Source organism: Sceloporus occidentalis, unplaced genomic scaffold, assembly GCF_023333645.1.
Source record: "Sceloporus occidentalis isolate IW3139 unplaced genomic scaffold, rSceOcc1.0.p SCAF_4, whole genome shotgun sequence".
Taxonomy (NCBI): domain Eukaryota; kingdom Metazoa; phylum Chordata; class Lepidosauria; order Squamata; family Phrynosomatidae; genus Sceloporus; species Sceloporus occidentalis.
Window position 1 is genome coordinate 20,851,817 of NW_028316984.1, and position 21,419 is coordinate 20,873,235.

General features: G+C 40.0%; 1 protein-coding gene across 1 annotated transcript in view; it reads right to left on the minus strand.

Annotated features, from left to right (window-relative positions):
* LOC149313575 (neurobeachin-like protein 1) overlaps positions 1 to 21,419 on the minus strand; it is a 120,287-nt gene that overhangs the window by 82,833 nt on the left and 16,035 nt on the right. The window contains exons 2-6 of the mRNA XM_089519364.1: positions 16,297 to 16,388; positions 5,837 to 5,998; positions 5,077 to 5,158; positions 3,349 to 3,476; positions 923 to 1,005 (exon numbers count right to left, since the gene is read on the minus strand). Coding sequence (XP_089375490.1) covers positions 923 to 1,005; positions 3,349 to 3,476; positions 5,077 to 5,158; positions 5,837 to 5,998; positions 16,297 to 16,388 — 547 coding nt within the window. The remainder of the gene's footprint in view (positions 1 to 922; positions 1,006 to 3,348; positions 3,477 to 5,076; positions 5,159 to 5,836; positions 5,999 to 16,296; positions 16,389 to 21,419) is intronic.

Genomic DNA, 21,419 nt, shown 5'->3' on the forward strand with positions numbered 1-21,419 from the left:
GTACACGTTAAAAGGAAGCCCTTTTAAGTTTAATGCAGCAAATGGTGACTAAATGTTCAGTGTGTCCAAGGCTATTTTTGTGATGGCTCAACTCCTCTTAGCTAAAACTGGGCCAGGCCTGATGCATTCCACTGAAAAATCATTATACTGAATTTTCACTCTTGCCATACCTGACATAAGGCAATTACAAGTGGCCTAAGGAATTTCTCTTAGCTATAAACATTAACCTGGAAGCTGTTGCTATAGCAATAAACTTACAGATAAACTAACCGCAGCCAAAACCCAAAGGCTTATTTTGTTTGGAATTAGGAACATGAGAAACTCCCAAGAAACCAGCAATGCTAAAATGCCACTATTTTATCTTGCAGACAGGGAAAAAAGCCCAGCTCATGAAACAAGGGAACTATTGAAGCAAAATCTGTATTTAAGAACTTAATTCTTTTATGTAACTACTTATGAGTAAATAGCTTTTACATAAGAATAAACAGGAGGAGACACATTAGTTGATGAAACATCAACAGTACCTATTGAACACCTCAAAATACTTAGCCCAGAAGAATTTTTCTTTAAAAGTATGTATTATCTGCAGAAACAGCTTTCTGTTTAGGAACTTTGAAACTGGTACTACTCAGTTTAGATCAGATACTAAGCCCATACAGACTCTTATACTATTTCATGGTATAGAGAGGCAAAAAATCAACCTCAGCATGAATAGTAATATGTATTCAAAAAAGAACAAGTTCTTCATTGAAGCAGAGGATTAATGTGTTTAAACACCTTTGAGCAGTTCTTCAGCACTGATCATCTTGAGATTAACACTGGGAAGCAAGAAGCTCATTCCCTAAAAGTCTCTTACCCGGCAGTAATCACTTCAGTAATAAAGACAGTGATCCTGATAGACACTAACAGCAGTGATACTCACGGTAAAAGAAAGGAACAAACTCCACCGTAAGCAAAGCTGGTTTATATTTTTGTCTGCTTTTTTCAACAGTGGTCAGAATTCGCCTATAAAATATTAAAAAAACAACTTAATATAAGATTTATTTACACACAGCTACTGAGAAATGCACACTGCATAGCATTATTCATTCAACCAAAATCAAATAGTTATTCACATAATATTAATAACGATGTTTTAAATGCTTCCGAGACCCTGAAACAATCTAGTTTGACACCATTTTAACTGTCATGGCTCAATACTATGGAATTCTGGGAAGTGCAGGTTGTTGTGGCAGCAAAGATCTCTCGCAGAGAAGGCTAAACATCTCACAAAACTACAATTCCCAGAATTCCAAAGCATTGAGCCATGGCAGTTAAATTGGTCTCAAACAGGATTATTTCTGCAGTGCGGCTGCAGCCAGTTATAAATTTTATAAATTCCAGAAGCAATCTCTTCCAGCCTACATCTAAAAGGCTGCTTTGCACATTAGAAAACTAGTAGGTAGCTAGGTAGCTTGGTAGATACACTATGGCCATGGTGGCAAACCATAGCACACATGCTCTCTCTGGCACACGAAACTATTTCGGAGGGCACACAGAGAGACAAGAGGGCAGGGGAAGAGTAGGAACAGGTGTGTGCCTGTTCCTGTTCCTCTTCTTCCCCCACCCTCCTGTGCCTTTAGCTTCCTCTCCAGAGACAGCTAAAGGCCTGGGGATTAGGAGGAACAGATACATACCTGTTCATCTTCGCCCTGCACTCCTAGGCCTTCAGCTGCCTCCAGGGAAGTCTTGCCTCCAGATTCCCAACCCCAGAAGTCCTGCGCCCCTGAAACTGGGTAGCACCTGGTGCGAGAATGCCGTTACGTTTGGGCACTTGGTCTCTAAAAGGTTCTCCATCACTGTACTATGGCCATGTTTGGATAATCATAATCAGTGATGTGAATTTTCTGGGGGGGAAATCAGAACTGGAAAATTTCCCAGTGGCCTAAATAATGTTGTTTTATTTAGCATATTTGTTTTAAATTTATACCTAAACATACTCAAACTGTTATGTCAAAATTATTTTCTTGGAATATTTGTGATACTGTAAAGAGAACAGCATATATTTTCCGTATATTTAATTCAAATATTACTATACAGTGGTCCCTTGGCTTACACAGGGGATCCGTTCTGGAACCCCCCCCCCCCCCGCATAAAGCAAATTGTGCGTAAACTCGAGGCCCATTGAAAATAATGGGGCTTGTGCAAGCTGTGCGGTGCAGCGTGTATGCCACAGGTGCATGCGCCATTCTATTTCCGTCCTGCAGCTTTCAGCATAAGCTGAAAGCTGCATAAAAGGCGCCGGCATATGTCGTATGATGCAGGCACACTGTAGTAACCCCCTGACTTATTCTAATGCTGATAACCATGGATTCCCTGTTGTGGCAAAAGACCAGATCTTCTTCTCTGAAGTCAGAATGCCACCAAAGGGGGAATTAGCACATAGATAATGGGACTGCTGCCTACATGACTGGAAAAGATACATTTTAAAATTTTGTTTTTACAGCAGTATTTCTGGGGGAGAGGACATTCACTGAAAGAAGAACTGGAACAAACACATTTAGTCTTCCAAACTGCAGACAGATAAAACAAAAAATTAGTGACCAAATCCAAAACTGATGTTCAGATTCAAGAGAGCAGCAGATAAAGAAGTGGGAGGTTTTCAATGAGCAAGTTAATGCTCCTGTCAGAATAAACAATAGAGACCAAGTACCCTCATTACTCTGCTAAAACAGAACTACCATAGCGGTTTTGCTTCTTCCTAGAGTATCTAGTGTTGCAGCCTTTTCTGACACAGCCCTTCTTTTTCCCCATTAAAAAAGTAAGACTGAATTTGGATCTGTAAGATAAATCCCAGACCCTACCATCAGGCAATCTCTTTACTGGGGCTAAATTTAAAATGCAAAAAATTGTGGGGAAGCTTTGGAGATTACCATGTCTATTTTATCAGACAAAACGTTAGAAAAAATGAGGGAGGGAGGGAATGAAAGCCAAGGGTTGGGAGAAGGCTGATTTGATAAAGACATCAGGGAGTTTGTATGTACAAAGTCTTGCAATGGAGTGGAAGAAGAGGCACAGATTTAAAGGGATTTTCAAGTGAACCACCTACTCTGGGGCTTCTTAGCTCTTTCAAGATACAATGCCTGAATGAGAGGCATTGCTGAGACTTCACTGGTGGAATAACATGAGGGTTACATCTTTGGAGTAAAAAATACAAAGCAACATTTCTCACATAAAGTAGAAAAGCACATATACACTTTCTTTTCAGCAGTGCCCGAGGCTGCTTTCATTGACAAAAAAAAATTGCTATTTTTGTTTGAAGAGATTAAACTCACAGCAATAAAGTGTTCACACTAGTTTCACACATACCCTGCAATTTTTTGCCTCCAATTTCGATATGGATCGTAGAGACTTTCACAAAAAGCCAGTGCATGTCTCACAAACTCTTCTATGGGTGTTTGGTCTGCCACTTCTTTTTCCTTCGTTTTACTCTTTAACTAAAGTGAGACAGAGAAAGGGGGGGTGGATAATCCATCAAAATGCTTCCAAACACATACATTTTGCAAGCACACAGCCCTAGAAAGGAAAGGAAATTGTCTTCCATGAGCCAGATCAGAAAGCTCTAGGGACAAAATTAGGAGGCTTGAGACATCTCCTAATCTGAACCAGACTTAGGTCCAAAACATACTACAGAAATAATCCAGTTTGAGATCACTTTAACTGTCCTAGCTCAGTGCTAGAGAATCCTGGGAATTGTAGTTTATTGTGGCACCAGAGCTCTCTTGACAGAGAAGGCTAAATGTCTCATAAAACCAGTTCCCAGAATTCCCCAGAATTCTTCTGCCGTGTGTTTTGGACACACCGGATCAGGTCCTAGATTTTAACAGAACTGAAGATTTTTATGCAGTTCACTGAAAATTCCATATAGGCTCTTTTCTCAACTGTGTAAGAAATAAAGCATAATGACCAAATAATGTACCATCTATGTACTCATGAAACAGTCTGTCTTTCAGCAGCAGACTGCACTGGGGCAACAAAGTGACATAAAATGGGACTGAGTCCAAAAAGAAGTTTTGAGAGCGGGTGTGAAAGTTCCTGTAGGAAAAAGTGCCTCTGGATCAAACAATGTATGTTTTCCATGTTTATTTCTCCAGAGGTTGTCCCCCAACCTCTTGTTAAATCTGAAAATTATCACAGGGGATTTAAGAAGTAGTTTGTGAATTCTCCTCTGCAAAGAAAAAAATATGCTTTAAACCAGATGCAAACTGGCAGAAGTTATCCGCCAGAGTGAAAAACTGCTGCCGTGTGGATATTTTCAAGTCAGTTTGCACTGAAGAGATCTTGGGGAATGAAAAACACTCTTATATGTAATGCTTTAAAAGTATTTTTCAGCAATATTTCCACCATGGACTTTGGCACAAAATATTGTCTTAATGACAGCAATGAGCCATCAAGCCTGAAACCTCCAGTGTGGTCTAGTCAGTGGCATGGAGATTTAGGAGGCTGTAGTCAAAAATGTAACTTAACGAAGGCACATTTTCTTGGTCTCAAGCTCCCACTGGCAACACGGGAACAAATCATACCGACTTATAGTTGTGTCTGTAACCAATATTTACTCAAAATACTTGGAACACTCAAATTATGCTATATAAATGCTAACAACAACCACTACAGATATGGTTGACAAAATTAGCAGAGATATCTTAGACTTTAACATTTATGGGAACAGGGGTCTTCAATGTAATTTGAGGGGGAAAGCTATTTCTAACTATAGTACATTTGGAACGTTCAAAATATAGTGTGTAACAAAATTTGCAGAGATAATTTAGGGCTAAGCATTAAAATTAGCAGGGCAAAATTATTAACACACTTCCTGGATGATTATTCTTTCATAGGTTTATTATATATTCCTAAATAATTTTAAGCGATTATTTAACACTGTGGAACAGTTTCAATGGTGTGATTAAGAACATTCAAAGAGACAGAAAAAATGAGCTACAAATCAAAGATAAGATAAAGAGTTAATTTGAATGAGGTATTATTTACTGTCTATGAAAAAGTAAGTTAAGCAAGTTACATATGCCTGTTACATTCTACCTGTTGAATATAGAGTGTAGTCATCGTAATGACGTGATTAATATAGGAACAAGTCCCAATCTCTTCCACGTTGGCCAAGTTTCTGAAACAGAAGTAAACACATGAGAGGTAAGACATGGTAAAACTGCTTTAACATGATTTAGCATTCAGTCAAAAGACTGAAATGAGAGAATATGCATAATTATTTCTAAAAGCATCTTGTACAATGTGTGAAAACACTAAAATGCAGAGTAAACTCATATCAAGAACCTGCATGCCTTCATATTGGAAATATGACCCAGGCCAAGAGAAAGAAAAACCTACCATGGATAGGATCTAAAGCCTTCCTTCACCTATAACAATATTGTTCACAACAGCACAGTATATAGAGGCCAACCATTTCAAATTTGTGAGGGTCACCTGGACACTGTAAGTGAGTTTTTGGAGTTGAATTAGATTTGAACTAGAAATAGGGGAATGCAATGCATTTCACATCAGATGGCTTGCCCCTATATCACTCTGGGCACAGGTACTCCTAATTCTCCATTACTGACAGTACACTAATATTATGAGGATGGAGATCATGTGATGTGGGGAGATAGTGCTGTGAAATAAGTTAGAAAGAGGTGGGTTCCAGAAAGGTTAAGCAACAGAAGTGGGAGTTGGTAAGACAGAAGGTGGCTAGCTAAAGAGGGAAGTACTAGTGGCCTCTCACCCTCCCCAAGAAAAACACTTCCTATCCGCCTCTGAAAAGGCATCCAGTTTAGATAAAATAAAATACCGGCAAAGGATTATGAAGAATTTGACGAGGAGGAGTGACAAGGCTTGCTGTGGTTCTTCCAGTCCATCTGACAATTTCTGGACACAGTTTAGCAGCTGCAGCCTCAAGACCTGAAGGATGTTATCAGGAAGCAGCGATATTCCAGGAGGAACATCATCCACCCTAAAAATAAACCCAGCATTTATTTTTAATAGCCTAAAAGCATTATTCTTGCAGCTTTTTTTATGCCTTGGCAGCATTACTACTTTCAAGAACACAAAAGAATACCAATAGTTGAGTGTCAAAGGGTAAATAAATTAAAAGTATGGCAATAAGTTCAATTTAATTGAAATTTCACTTTAATCTAATAGTTAGCCATCTAAATTTTTTTTAGATTTTTAAAGCTTTTTACTTTCCCTATGGAATCATCAAATACAACTTGCACATGGTGATGATGAGATCATAAACAGGTACAGGCTCAACCACTAAATACCAAACAGATGATCCACATATAGTAAAAAAATATCGTAAAAAAGTTTCAATGGCCATGACGTACATTAATTAAACTCATTTTAATCCCATTACTTTCAGTAGTAAAGACTTCAATATATACACAGTTTTCTCGTGGATTTAGAAGTGCTTAATCAAGGCTGGGTTATGTCAAATATTTTTTACAACATTATGTTTTACAGTGAATCAAAGAAAGGGGCATTAAAGCAATGTACTATTTAAGGTTCTGGGTATAGCCTGAAATGAACACGGCAAGTATCAGAAGTACAGGTTGAATCTCCCTTATCTGAAATTCCAAAATTGGAAATATACCAAAATCCTAAGTTGTCCACATGGGTGGCTGATATAGGGACATCTTTGCTTTCTGATGGTTCAATGTACACAAACTGTTTCATGCACAAAATTAGTAAAGATATTGTGTATAAAATTATCTTCAGGTTATGTGTATAAAGTATACACAAAACAGAAATGAATTTGATGTTTAGACTTGGGCCTCATCTCAAAGATCTCTCTCTCTCTCTCTCTCTCTCTCTCCACACACACAAATATTCCAAAATTCGAATAAAAATAAATAAATAAATTCAAAATACTTCTGTTCCGAAGCATTTCAGATAAGGGAGATACAACCTGTAAACTGTCCCAGTTTAGAAGCACACCAAAGTCCTGCTCAAGTGACAGAACCCCACTAGTGGTCATGTGCAGCTCCCAACTGGAACCACTCAAACACATCCTCAATGAACTACAGCTTACTCTGGACAATAATGCCCACTCTTTCAAGGGCCCTTGGTGGCAGACCTTTACTCGCTTACAGATAGGGTTGCCATACCTGAGGACCTCCAAACCGGGGGAAATGTAGAACAAGGTTTTAAAATGTAGGACCTTTTTTTTTTTTAAATTTCCTGGCCAGGAAATTTAAAAAAAAGGTCCTACATTTTTAAACCTTGTCCTCCTTCCCGGCTTGGGAGGAAGCCTCGGCCTCCTCTCAGGCCAGGAAGGGGCGCGGGGGCCGCCCGTCATCACAGCCATCGCCACGGTGGCAAGCGGCCTCCTCCTCCTCCCAGGATCGCGACGCCGCCTCGAAGGCCTCGCTGGGGCTTGGAAGGGAGCGTCTCTGCAGCTGGAGCTCCGACCGTAGAGAGCGCTCCCGGGCCCCAGCAAGGCCTTGGAGGTCTCCGCAGCGCGCGCGGGGGCAAAGGTGGCCACGGGTGGTGCAGTCCCGGTTTTGGCGTCAAACCGGACTGGGACCGGGTCGGCACCGCCCAAAGTGGGATTGTCCTGCCTACAGGCGGGATATGGCATCCCTACTTACGGACAGTCTCCAAACCAGGTACTCACCTACAGGACAACACACGACACATATAGCAACACAGGTACTAAGCTTTGCTACAAACCATGATGCCAACTCTGCCCACACATTTATCCAGGAAATGTCGTCACAAGACCTAATGGCATCACCCACAATATTAGGGGGGCCTTCACATGCTCATCCTCCAATGTGATCTATGCTATACTGTGTTAGCAATGCCCTTCAGCACTTTACATTGGGCAAACAGGCCAGTCCCTGCACCAGAGGATAAATGGACATAAATCATATATTAGGAATGGGACCTCCAAGTCATCCTATCCTCATCAGACCTGCTCAGGCTTTGCAGACTCAGGGCTATGGCTTCCTTGATTGAGTTTATCCATTGGTAATGTGTTCTTCCTCTTTTTCTACTGCCTTCTACTGCCTTACTAAGCATTACTGACTTTTCTAGTGAGTCATGCCTTCTCATGATATGGCCAAAGTATAACAGTCTCCATTTAATCATCTTGACTTCTAGGGAGAGTTCAGGTTTGACTTTCTCTAGGACCCATTCATTTGTCCTTTTAGCTGTCCATGGTATCTGCAGAACTCTTCTCCAGCACTACATTTCAAATGAGTTAGTTTTCTTCCTATCAGCTTTTTTCACTGTCTGCTTTCACAAACATCCATGGAAATGGGGAATACAATGTAATGGACAATCCTAAATTTAGTATTCAATGATATATCTTTACACTATACAATGGGTGAGAGTCCTCTAACTGAGGTTCTAAACCTCCTTAGAACCTGAGATACAGGGATAGCAGATAAGAGGCCAGAGTTGGGCAGAATAGGAGTGGAGTCTACAGATAGAGGATGTCTTCTGCATGGTCAAAGGAGTGGAGCTTTTCTGCTATCCCTGTATCTCAAGTTCTAAGGAGGCTTAGAACCCCAGTTAGAGGAAGCGCACTCATTTGGGTGGATTTTGCTCTTCAAATCATTGCAATTTCATCCACAAAGCTGTTTAACATTTTTGGCATCTCCTTTGTTATGTCCGTAGAAATCTCAGTGATTGAAATTTTGGATGTTCAAGAAGCCAAAATAAGCAACACTCCTCCAAATGAGAAAGACCTCCCTTACTACATCATATACGGTAACTCCTCTTCTGTTTTGGAATGTATAATGAAGGGTGGCAGACTCCTTCCTGCTGGACTGCTGTTCCTTAACATACAAAGCTGGCTCTGTGTTAAAGAGGGAACCAGGAAAAGCACCTCCTAAAAATTATTTTGCATTTACCTGATAGCCACTCTAGAGATCTAGGTCCAGAGGCCTCCATTTAAATTTTTCCCAGTGCTCCCAAATGTACCCTCATTCCAAGGCAATGAGGTAAATTAAAATGACAGATCTTAGGGCAGGTATCAGTACTGGACACTGGCAACTATACTGAATCTTGACTGTCAGTCTGGAAACCACTACATTCCTCACTCTCACACACTTTTTAAATTGGCTGACCGATAGGATGGCCACTTAGCTCCTAGGAGTCCTGTCCACTGTTTTCCTTTATCACAATTTTCTATAGATCTTAGTCCTGTGTTCCAAATGCATCAACTGTGAAGAAGTAAGCAGAGGCCTTGTATCCCTTAAAGTGGAGGTTTTCCTTGTGTATTCCTTGCTTACTTCCTTGCTTACTTTAGATTTTCAAATTCTTGCCCATAAAAATGGTAATGATACAACAATAACATTTTTTAAAATGCAACTTGTTTCTCTGAACTAAACAGCTTGTCATACCACTTGTTCACTACAATAGGTGCTTTCATTAATTTAAACGAAGTCCAGAAATCATGCAGTTCTCCAGATGATGAAACAACACTCCTAGTCATCAAAGCCTAGAAAAAAAGCAAGGAACGCTGGGAGTTGCAATCCAAAACATCTGGTGGACAGCAAGTTCCAGTTTAACAACAACAATAAAAACAAGAATAATGTGAATTTTGGCAATTATTAATAAAGAGTTCTGCAATTGCCTTGAATCTAACAAACCCAGTGAGAACAGGAGGAGGAAAAAAACTACCAGCCCAGCCTAGTACTTCTATTATTTTCCTGACTCCTTCATTCCCGAAACAGAACTAACCAGCTCTAATCCTCTATGCTAATTAGAAGGTCAAAATCAAATGAGAAATAACATTTTCAAAATTACAGGATACAAGTAATTACAGGATATCAATATCTCTGCCTGCTACAAAAATGGCCCCCAAATTAGTCATTTAAACAGAAAGCCTGAGGTGTATTGTTATATTTATGTGATAACTTTTATTCTGCAGCTGACTCAAGCATCCCTATTGTTCAAGACACCTTATTGCAGGTGCATCCTCTGTATATTTAGCACAGTCATTAGATTGAGAGATTGAAATTTCTTTCGCAATATGAAAGGGGGAATAAAAATCTTCCTTCCAGCAAAGGCAAACAGGCTTTTACCAGCTGGCAAGATTTCACCCTTTCAACTGTAAGAGGAACAAGATGCCACGGATGCTCTGGGAAGCACACAGAGCAGCAGAGTGGATTAATCTTTTGTGTCCTGCAAGCACAGCTGTCAAGAGGCCCAGATTCTGCTGCAGACAGCTTGGCCTCTCCTCCCAACAGAAGATGTAACAGGCAGACCAAGAACTGGCATGCTAACATCTAGGAGGCCTTACAATGTATTTCTTAGCATCTCTCAAACAGGATATTGTTGAGTTGGAAAAGGAGGAAAAAAAGGGTAACCAAAATGGTCAGACGGTTGCAACAACTCCAGTATGAAGAACGGTTACAATATTTGGGGCTACAACCTACTTTCCACATCCTTGGGTTCTTTATCCATGGATTCAACTATCCAGGGTATATTGCATGTATACCATATATGTTGTGTGTGTGTGTGTGTACTGTATACATACATAGACATATACATACACATTCCAAAAAGCAAAACTTGATTTTGGCATTTTATATAAGGGATAGCATTGTACAATGCCACTGTATTTAATGGGATTTGAGTATCCACGGATTTTGGTATCCATGGGGGATCCTGGAACCAAACCCCAGGGGATACCAAGGGCTTGTGGCATTTGCTTGGTGGCGGGAGAAATGTGAGTAGGGAGAGATAGGGATAGATATGTGTCTTACTATACTTAAGGTGGAGGAAATACATAGAACAGCTTTTCTACCACCCTCTCTCATAATATAGTGGGCTCTTGGTATCCACAAGAGTTTGTTTTCAGGAACCTCTATGGTTACCAAAATCCATCCCATTTAGGGATGCCATATCCCGGGGGCCGCCGGGAAAATCCTGCATTTGGGGGGCCCTCCCGGTCCCGGCCCGGTTTGGCCCCCACCCATGCCTTGGTCCCGGTTCGGGGCCCGCTCCTGCGGCCATTGCCGCTGCCGCTAATGCAGCTGGTTGCAGCGCCAACCCACCTTCCTGGTGGGCAGCGCCAACCCACCTCCTCCTCCAGCTCCGCCTTCCTCCTCCTCCTGGGCGGCAGCAGCGCCGCCGCCACCGCCACCGCCGTGCCTCCAGCGCCAGGGCTTTCCCGCCCGTGCACACGCGGGGCTCCAAAACAGGAGCTCGCCCCCTGCTTTGGCCAGCCAGCCATTGGCCGGCTGGCCAAAGGGGACGGGCTCATCAGCGCGCACTGCCCGGGCCTCAGCAGTGGCCAGCGGCAGCGTGTGCGCGCCTCCCTACTGCACATGTGCTGCCGCTGGCCCCTGCTGAGGCCAGGGCGGCGCACGCTGAGGATCCCGTTCCCTTTGGCCAGCTGGCCAATGGCCGGCTGGCCAAAGCAGGGGACGAGCTCCTGTTTTGGAGGAGGAGGAAGAGGACGGGGGGAGGAGGAAGAGGAGGAGGAAAGTTGAGTCAGTGGCCATTAGGTCTGCCTTGGGTTTTTTAATTATTTTTTTAAAACATCAAATACTTATTTTATTTTTTTATTAATTTTTATTATTTCTTGTTTTTTATTTTATTAATTTTTATTATTGCTTTTTATTTATTTTTTCATTATTTTTATTATTAAATATATGCACCCCTGTCTTGATTTTTTTTTTTTCATTATTTTCATTATTAAATATATAAATATGGCCAGAAAGGGAAGTCCATTTCTGCCATCTGTCTAGGAATAATGCTAAAATGTCCTCCATTTTGATCATGCCTTAGAAACATGCATTTAGATTAACATATTTAAAAAACCATCAATTTTTTTGTGTGTCCTCCATTTTTATAAAAACGTGCCCTACCTTTGAAAATGTTGTCCTACATTTGTCCCGGTTTGGAGCTCCTGGCTTATGGCAACCCTAATCCCATTAGATCCCAAAATTAAATCCCATTATATATACAGTACTAGAGTAAAATGCTGCCTCTTATATAAAATGGTAAAATTAAGGTTTGCTGTCTGAAACGGATATTTTTTTTAATATTTTCCAAACTGTGGATGGTTGAAACTATGGATCTGGAGGGCCAAAATTTACCAGAATGCTGGGTCATCCAAAGAGGTTGAATGGTGGGAGATTCAAGACAAAAGAAAAATCTGTACTTCTTTGCACAGCACATACCGGTAGTTAAAAATTGCCGCATAGGTAAAGATGTTCACCAATTTAGATGGCTTTAAATGAGGATTAAGCAAATTTACAGAAGATGGAGCTATCAGGTTCTAACAGTCACAAGGGCAACATTTCCTCCAATAGTAGAGGCACCTATGTACCAGTTACTGGAGGAAGCACTAGCAGATGGGGAAGGGGTTGCCATTATATTCATAATTTGTTTCTGGTGTCTGGTGTGTGACCACAACATAGGACCTTAAGTCTCACACAACATGATTCTAGTCACATTGTGACTCTGCACACTTTGTGACCAGAACATTGGATTACTAGGGGGGGCTTGGGTCTCATACAACATGACTCTTGTTAGATTTTCAGATATATATAGCCATCACTATTTCACCAGAATTTAATCCCTTGTAACATCTCGGTCATGGCTAGACAATCACGTCTAAGGGGAAACCTTTACACTTTTTAACATCTTAAGGGACTGAGGTGCTAAGCTACTCCAGGAATGAATTGGGGAAGAAAAGTCTGCAATAACAGTTGGATACAAATGCAGTTAGCAACATCCCGCCTGGAAGACCAAGAATTACCTCAAAGAGAGTTGTTCCTTGAAAAAGGAGAAATTCAAATTTCTAAGTTGTGGGTTATAAAACAATTCTACAAAAACAAACATTTAAAGCAATAGCTGTTCTTCCATATACAAATCCATGTTTATATTCAATACATCGTCGTCATTACAAATCCATCTTTGTATTCAATATTCCATCAGTATTACAAAGATATATCATAAATACATTGTGGCATATTCTGAAAGACTCCATCTTTCACAAATCCAAATAATTACAGAGAGCAAAAATTAGTACTCTTCTAATCTAATATCAGAGAGTCAGTGTGATGTAGTAGTTTGAACATTTGACTATGGAGATTATCATACGGGGGGGGGGGGGGGGGGGGGGAACGCAGGGAGTAAAAGGCATACAGTACTCCCAGAAAAGTCACACGATCATGCTGAAGATTTTCAGATACATTGCGCTTATCCAGGACCTAACCCACAATGATCCAGGAATGCTCCAGCAACATACCATTCATGGAGAAGTCCCGTAAATGGTTTGTTGCTGGAGCATTTCTGGATCTTCATGGGTTAGCTCCTGGATAAGTGCAATGTCATCTGAAAATCTCCAGCGTGATTGAGCGACTTTGCCAGGAGTATGCCTTTCTGTTCCCCAATTTTTCCTCATTTGATAACCTCCTATGATTCTGGGGAGCAGGGTTCAAATCCCTGCTTAGCCAAGCAAATTCACTGGGTGACCTTGGACAAGTCACATTCTCTCAGCCTCATAGGAAGGCAAAAGCAAACCCCCTCTGAACGAATCTTGCCAAGAAAATCCTGTGACAGGGTTACCTCCGAGTTGCCAGAGGTCAGAAACCATTTGAACAACAGCAATCTAATATACACACACAATAAATAGGTGATATAATGGCAATGTCAGCCATCCAAGTAGCAGTCTTCCTGTCCCTTTAGCTGACTAGGTATTTTCTCTTGTACATCTGGTACAATACAAGGCCAACCCCATATGCTGTTTTTTTAGGTCGCAACTTTAATCCTGTCATTAATCTCAGAGCAAAACACTAGATTTTATACTAAATACTGATCTAAAAACATCGCCACACAATTATGAGAATGGTATTGTTCATACAGAGTTCCAGTCTTCAGGTTTCCCCCCAATTTTAATCTTTTACCATGTTGTTATCCAAAAATACTATTAGTTAAGAGATGAAAAACAGTAATACTTTAATCTAAAAGGTAATACAGCAAAAATCCAAATTAACCTGCCAGATTCCACTGATATTATTTCTCCTCTGACTTAATCACACAATGTGCCTGCACATCTACACAATTCACCTAGCCAAATGTGACTTATGGGTTGTGATCTGCCAGGAATTTTGCGACGTTTCCTGTAATAAGAACTGATAGGGAAGTGTATATTTTTGTTCGCAGTGCTGTTAAACAGGTTTAAACAATCAAAAGGTATATTCAGTCATCCGTAAGGGAAATAAATTAAGGCTACAATCCTGAAAGCTGTTATTTAGTGGTTCCGTTCAGTCATTTTAGACTTTGGTCTCAACAGTTTTATACATACATACAACAATTTATATGGCAACTTGTGTTAAGGAGGAAAAAGAAAACTGTAATAACTGAATTTATCAAATGAATTTATCCAGTTTATGTTCCATAAGATTAGCAAAAGCATACATGTATTTTTCATCATCATGAAGAAACGACAAATGGCAGTTTTTCCCCTTCTTGTAAAATCCTGAAGTATAAATAAATGCACACAATTCAAAATATGTATCTTTACAAATGCAGCACCAACTTATACTATTAGTCAGTGAGGGAAATATGTACCAAAGGACATGCATTAAGAAAAATGTCTTAAAAAGTACATACATTGGGAAAAGTGTCACAAAACTTGTACTGTATGAATTTCCATGCAAGAAAGAAAAAATGTATTGTATGACCTAACACAAAACAAGGACAGGAGGAAAATGGCAGAAAGATTGGAGAAGCACAATGAAATCCAGATTAATGATCTTAAAATAAAATGTGATAAGCCAGCCCTGATGTATTCTGGTATACCCAAAGCAAAATGAGCTCCTGTTCATTGGGGGGGGCTGAGGGTTTGCCCCCAAAGTCCTGCCCTAAAGTCCTACTACCTTGTTAAGTAGTCAGCCCCACTGGACACACTACACTGTCTTGCCCTTCTGAGTACACACACAAAGGACTCTGCTTTTGAAGATTTGCAGCCCCTCAGCTGCAACAAGTACGGTACATTCAAGAAGCACATAGTGCATTTATTTCCTGGTTCAGTGCAAACAAGAATGTTTACTTGCCTCTATAATTTAGCAGTTCAAACCCATTTTTAAAGAATGTCAATCAGGACAATCAAGAAATACCAGTGAGACTTTCTCCTCCCCCCCCCCCCCCCCCGAGAATCCTAGCCACAAAAATAAGGGTTATTCACATTTGAGAATTTACACTGGGTTACTGCTGCTTTAAGCAATAGCTAACCTGTAGTGGTTTGACTGGAATGACCTGGAAATTGGTTTAGAATACACTGGGAGTTGTGTTTGAAAGACACAAAGTGCAGCACATCAGAGAAACTGGTGCTCAGGGAAAGTTGTCTTATGCATTTTAAGGAGGAAGTAAAATTGTATTCACTTCTCGGACATGTGTTGTTGCTTTTGTTGGGTGCCTTCAAGTCATTTCTGATTTGTGGCGACCCTAAGGCAAACCTATCATGGGGTTCTCTTGACAAGATTTGTTCAGAGGTTTGTCATTGCTTTCCCCTGTGGCTGAGAGCATGAGCAATGAACCTCCCTTTTAACAGAGGGCTTGGCGTACAAAATGGACAGTGGGTGAAACTCATGGATTTGGCAGTCAGATAACAATGCTGTAACAGGCCTACTCTGCTGAGCTAGTTCTATATCTATTCTATAAAACATCATTGGGTGTCCCGTTCTACCGGTTGATGCTTGAAGGCAGAAAGCTAGATACAATATTAGTCCTACCTAAAGTTGATAGATCTAGTTAGTCCTAACTAATATAATTCTATTTATTTCCATGCGTCTACTCAAGGTAGGACTAATACTTTATTTAGACCACATACAATTATGTGCAGAATCACTACCTCTATACTGCACATTTTCCTGCAAAATGTTCAAATAAAAAATGACAATATAGAAAAGTCCCATATAAATAACATTTGTTGTTGCTGCAGTTAAGTAGTTTCCAGTTTATGGAGACCCTAAGGAAAACCTATCATAGAGTTTTCTTGGCAAGCTTCATCAGAGGGGGATTGCCATTGCCAACCTCTAAGGCTGAGAGGGTGTGACTTATCCAAGGTCAGCCAGTGGATTTTTATGGCCAAGGCGGGATTTGAACCTTGATCTCCCAGTGACCCACTCCAGCACCTAAACCATGACACCACACTCGCCTTCATAAAATAACATACATTTATAAATATGTAAAGATACACACATGCTTGTGTTAAACTTCCTTATTAAGTCAGTAATATTATTACTACTCAGGGACCCAAGTAGAAAATTTGTTTCTACATACCGAGTGGGTAGTTTCTCAAAATCCACATCCAGAAACTGTTCATAACTAGAAACAAAACTGTCCAACCAGAGCTTCAAATAGTCTGGGTCTTTCTGTGAAGGGAAACAGATATATTAAGTTGAATTTTGTCCAAAATGTATTTAAAAGTAAATTTACACCCCTCAAAAAATATCCTGTCATAATTATGTATTTCTCTGGATTAGGCCAACATTATTCTTCACATAATGTCTATTTCCTGATACTTGATTCCAATCAGACTATTTCTGAGATTTTCAGTAACAAGTCTAAACATTTTTCCAGAGGTTTCGGTTCCTAAGACACTTTTTAAAAAAAAAAAAAAGGAAAAAGGTAAAAAATAAAACCACTATTTTCATACAGTGAATTTGTAACCATGATATATGTGCTAGGACAACTTTCCTCAAACGAAGGTCCCCCAAATATGTTAGATTACAATTTGCATTGTCCTCAATGAGCATGGACATTAGGCTGCATTGAGAGGAAAACAAGCAGATTAATAAAGCAACAAAATGAACTCAACCTGTTGGGTTCCCAAGATGGGAAACGAAAACAAATGCAAAGGTTTATCTCTCAAAGACAGAACACACACACACACACACAAAACTAGGTCAAATCACTAACATTACCAACTAAAACCAGATATCAGTAATCTAGGCCAGAGAAGACTTCTATGTTAGACAGAGGAGGGCAATTGCGGAGGAAACAGGGCCATTTCCCACCCCAGCAGCATCCCAGTGGACCATGCCAGTGCGCCAAACATGACCAGAAGGGATATCACTTCATTTACAGATTTTCTTTTTTGACAATTGCAGGGAAGGAAGTTTGCAGACATGTGGAGGCAAAATACAGTGAAGGATTGGGGAGGAAAAATGCTGCATTATGCAGAGGTTTTGACTTGTTTTTCTTGGGTGTGGAGATGAAAAAATGACCATGTTTATTGTTTGTTTTTATGATTGTTTTGTTGTGCATTCTCGAATGTTCTGCTTATTACAAAAACAATTAAAAAAAAATTAAAGACGCCATTAGGGAGACTGGTACGGTACAAGTTGAATTTCCCTTATCTAAAATGCTTGGGACCAGAGGTGTTTTGGATATTGGGATACCTGAATTTGCATATACATACATAATATCTTGGAGATGACACCCAAGTCTAAATACAAAATTCATTTATGTTTCATATACACCTTATACACACAGCCTGAAGCTAATTTTATACAACCTGTTTAATAATTTTGTGCATGAAACACAGTTTGTATACATTAAACCATCAGACAGCATTGGTGTCATTATCTCAGGTGTGTATGAAAAAAGTTTTGGATTTTGGAATATTTCAAATTTTGGAAATTAGATAATAACGCACCTTGCTTTACAGAGGACGGTCCTCTATATGAAGAACTGTGCAGTCTAAGTCCATTTTAAAGATAATAAACTATAAGGAGGGGGATAGACAAGAAACTTCAAGCTGCCTAGCAGCTATTAACACTTGGTCAGCAGATTGAGCAGACTATCAGGTTGTTCTGTCACAGTGTTCTTCACTATGGTCAGATTATTGCATTTCTATTTAAGTCCAATATTTCTGAATTTGCATCTATAGATATAAATCAACACAGGCACATCTGATGCAAATCTGTGCCCTCCTATTTTCCGGTAATTGGCAAGTGGATACTCTTGGGAAAACAGTAGCTAACCCTCAAGATATTAGGTAGCAGTTTCATCACATATTTCCTCCACCAGTTTAGACCTACCATTACTGGAATAAAATCAACACAGCCTGGAGGAAACTCATGTAGTTCTTGCAGCTCTCAATCATATAACAGAGAGGTGACTTATCTCTGCTACCCCTGAGAGGTTTTTTGGCCTATAATACTTATATAGCCTAACCAATTTATCCAATAGTGAGAGATTATGGGAGCTGCAGTCCAAAAACATCCAGAGGAATACAGCTGCCCATGCTTGATCTGTCCCTTGTAGTACAGATCCTATTAATTTTAGACTTAGGAACATGGACATTATGCATTCACTTTGCCTGTTTTTTGAAACACATGAAGAACTGCCAGTTTCTGATCTTCTTACCTTTCTGAAGACACCTCCATTGCTCTTTCCTTCCCAAATCTCAAGGCATCAGCCATTCCCAATCTTGAAATATGAATTCTGGGAAAGGTGTAGTGACTATTTTTATTCCTTTCTTTATTTATGTACATGTGCTTGACTCTAATGTCCACTGTAGCCTCCCTTGGGTAAACAGTGGCCATGTCTCTTTTGGTGTTTATAGAAATTTAAGTCAGGAAAAGAACAGACATCAAAGGTCTACTCCAAAATAGAAACACTGCTTGAAAAACCAGAACAGGAGGGTGACTCACTTTAAGAGTAAATATGAATTCTTCACCAGGCTGTTGTGTTGTTTTCAAAAAAACGTTTCTGTCATTTCAGTTGACAAATCAGCCTGTACACCAATGTGGCAATGAACAAAAGCTGAAAATATGTGCTAGAACTAAGCTCACATCTAGAGAACTGGAAATTTCCATAAAGAATAAACAGCCAAACTCAGTCTGGAAGATGGTGTTTTCCACAAGTGGTTAAACTATGGTCCACATCGTTGCTACAAGGCCTTGATACTACCCTCCCTGAGTCTAAAGCCACAAAATCAATCAGAAAATCATAAAACAAAATACAGAGTATTCTTCATCTATGCTCCCTCTCCATTCAGGTCAACCACTGTGCTCCAATTAACAATTCATCAGTGTTCCAAGGAGCAGATACTGCAAATGACAAGTTTCATCAGTCCAGAAACCAATAGCCATTCTGGCTGTGGCTGATGGGAGCTGTGGCTCAAAATATCTAGAATTCAGAGGCCACATGGATTGCCAAAAATAGCAAAAAAAGCAAGAAGGAACTCCTGGTTTTGAAAAAAATATATTTTTAAAAAGTAATTAACTAAGGAAGTGAGGCTGCATTCTTTTTAAATCGTTTCTCCTGGAGGCTTCCATGACTTTTTTACCAGAAAAAAGGACTGTCCAGTGGGTATAAGGACCACAAAAACAGCCTGAGGGGCTGTGCTTTGTCCTAAAAGCACTATCTATTCTAGAATGCTGCATTTTGGTGAGAAATTTAGAACAATTTGAAACAACTTGGACAAACACTCCTGGAGACAGAAGCCCTTTGGAAATACAGTGGACCCGTGTTATACGCTAGAGTTTGGTTCCAAGATCCCCCGTGTATAACAAAATCAGTGTATGCTCAAGTCTCATTAAATATAATGACAAAGCAAAATGGTGTCCCTTATAAAAAGTAGAAAATCAACGTTTGATATCTGAAATTTACACTTTTTTTTGAACATTTTCAAACCGTGTATGCTTGAATCCGTGTATAAAAAATCAGTGTATAAGAAGGGCCGACTGTACCTGTATTCTGTGTCCAGATTAAACTGAGTAAACCAAGAAGACAGTATATATCATATTTATTGTCATTTCGGTGGAATTACACAGCATTTTAGAGAAAACAAAAAGCGTATATTCTGAAAATATATACTTTCACAGGACCAGCCATACCATTAGGCAGAGTGAGACTGTCATCTGAGACAACAGCTTTTGGTTGTCATTGAGTAGTATGTTATTCAATATTTAATTTCTGTTTGCATTTTTACAGCTAAAGATAGTAAGAGGTGGCTGAGGGAATTTCTGCTTCCTGTGCTCAAAGAAATTTGCCTGGATTTAAATACAGTCATCCTTCCATATCTGCTGATATTACATGTGCAGGATGCCTGTGATAGTGAAAAAACCACAAATAACTCTAGACACACACACACCAACCCATATTTAACACACAGAAAAAGTATGATCCACAGATTCAGTTCACCATGGATGCCTCTGATGTGGTGGGGATCCTTCTCAGGGCAGAAGTGTGTATCTGGGGAGGTTTGCCACCACCTTCGACGCTGCTGTACCTCATTTTATGCCTTCAAATAGTTCCCAACTTACAGCAACCCTAAACTTATAAATGGGTTTTCTGAGGCTGAGAGTGTGTGGCCAGCAGATTTCCATGGCTGAGCAGTGAATTGAACCCTGATCTTCAGAATCATATAGTCCAACACTCAGACCAGTACACCATGCTGGCTATTGCTCAGTGTGCACAGGGATTTTATTTTAAACATATCCTTATTGCTTCTATACACTAAACTTGCATTAAGAGTTTTTCTTGGTAAATAACCCCATGTCTTTTATTGACTAGTTTTCTGCTTCTTCCTTCTGTCTTGCAATTTATTAATTTTAAAGTGGTTTTATTATTGCTTTTAATTGTCTTACGGATTTATTCTGATATCTTCCTTGCTTTGATGGTTTTTAGCAGGAAAGTTGAATAGAAATATTAAATAAGTCTCAGTATATGTATCTGATTCCTGAGGCTCGTTTTTAAGATGCTTTTCTTCCTTGCATTTAGGCATTTCTTGTACTTTTCCTCTATCCTGCCTCCAAAGTTTTCAGGGTGGTATATATTGTTCCCCCTCTTTTTTACCCTTACAACCTGGTGAGGTGGGCTAGGCAGCGAGTAAGCAGCGAAGGAGAACCATGTGTGAGAGACTGTTTGGATATTTCATTATTTTGTCACCCAGTGGAGCTTTATGTCTGATTTATAGTAATGCCTAGACAGAAGAGCCAACAGTGGGGTGGTCTGAGTGTTGGACTAGGACTCTGGAGATCAGAGCTCTAATCCCTGCTTGGCCATGAAAACCCACTGGGTGACTTTGGCCAAGGACCTCTCAGTCTCAGAGGAAGGCAATGGCAAACCCCTCTGAACAATTTTTGCAAGACAGGTTTTTCTTAGGGTCACCATAAGCCAGAAATGACTTGAAGGCCCACAATGATAACATTTCTTGGCAACGTCTGTGTTAAGAGCTGGAACCTTTGTATTGCTTCTAGCATCATAATTTTCAAATGGAGTCATTTCACATTTTCAGCTGCCATTTATCAGTAATTGGCAATTAAGCAGTGTGCATGTATATTGAACCTGAAAGACTTGCTCTTCAAGAAAAGTAGTTATCCCTAAGGGCCTTAAAATCAGAATGAGTGCAAAGTTTTGAAGTATTTGTAAACCTAACTCTCTGTCAAATT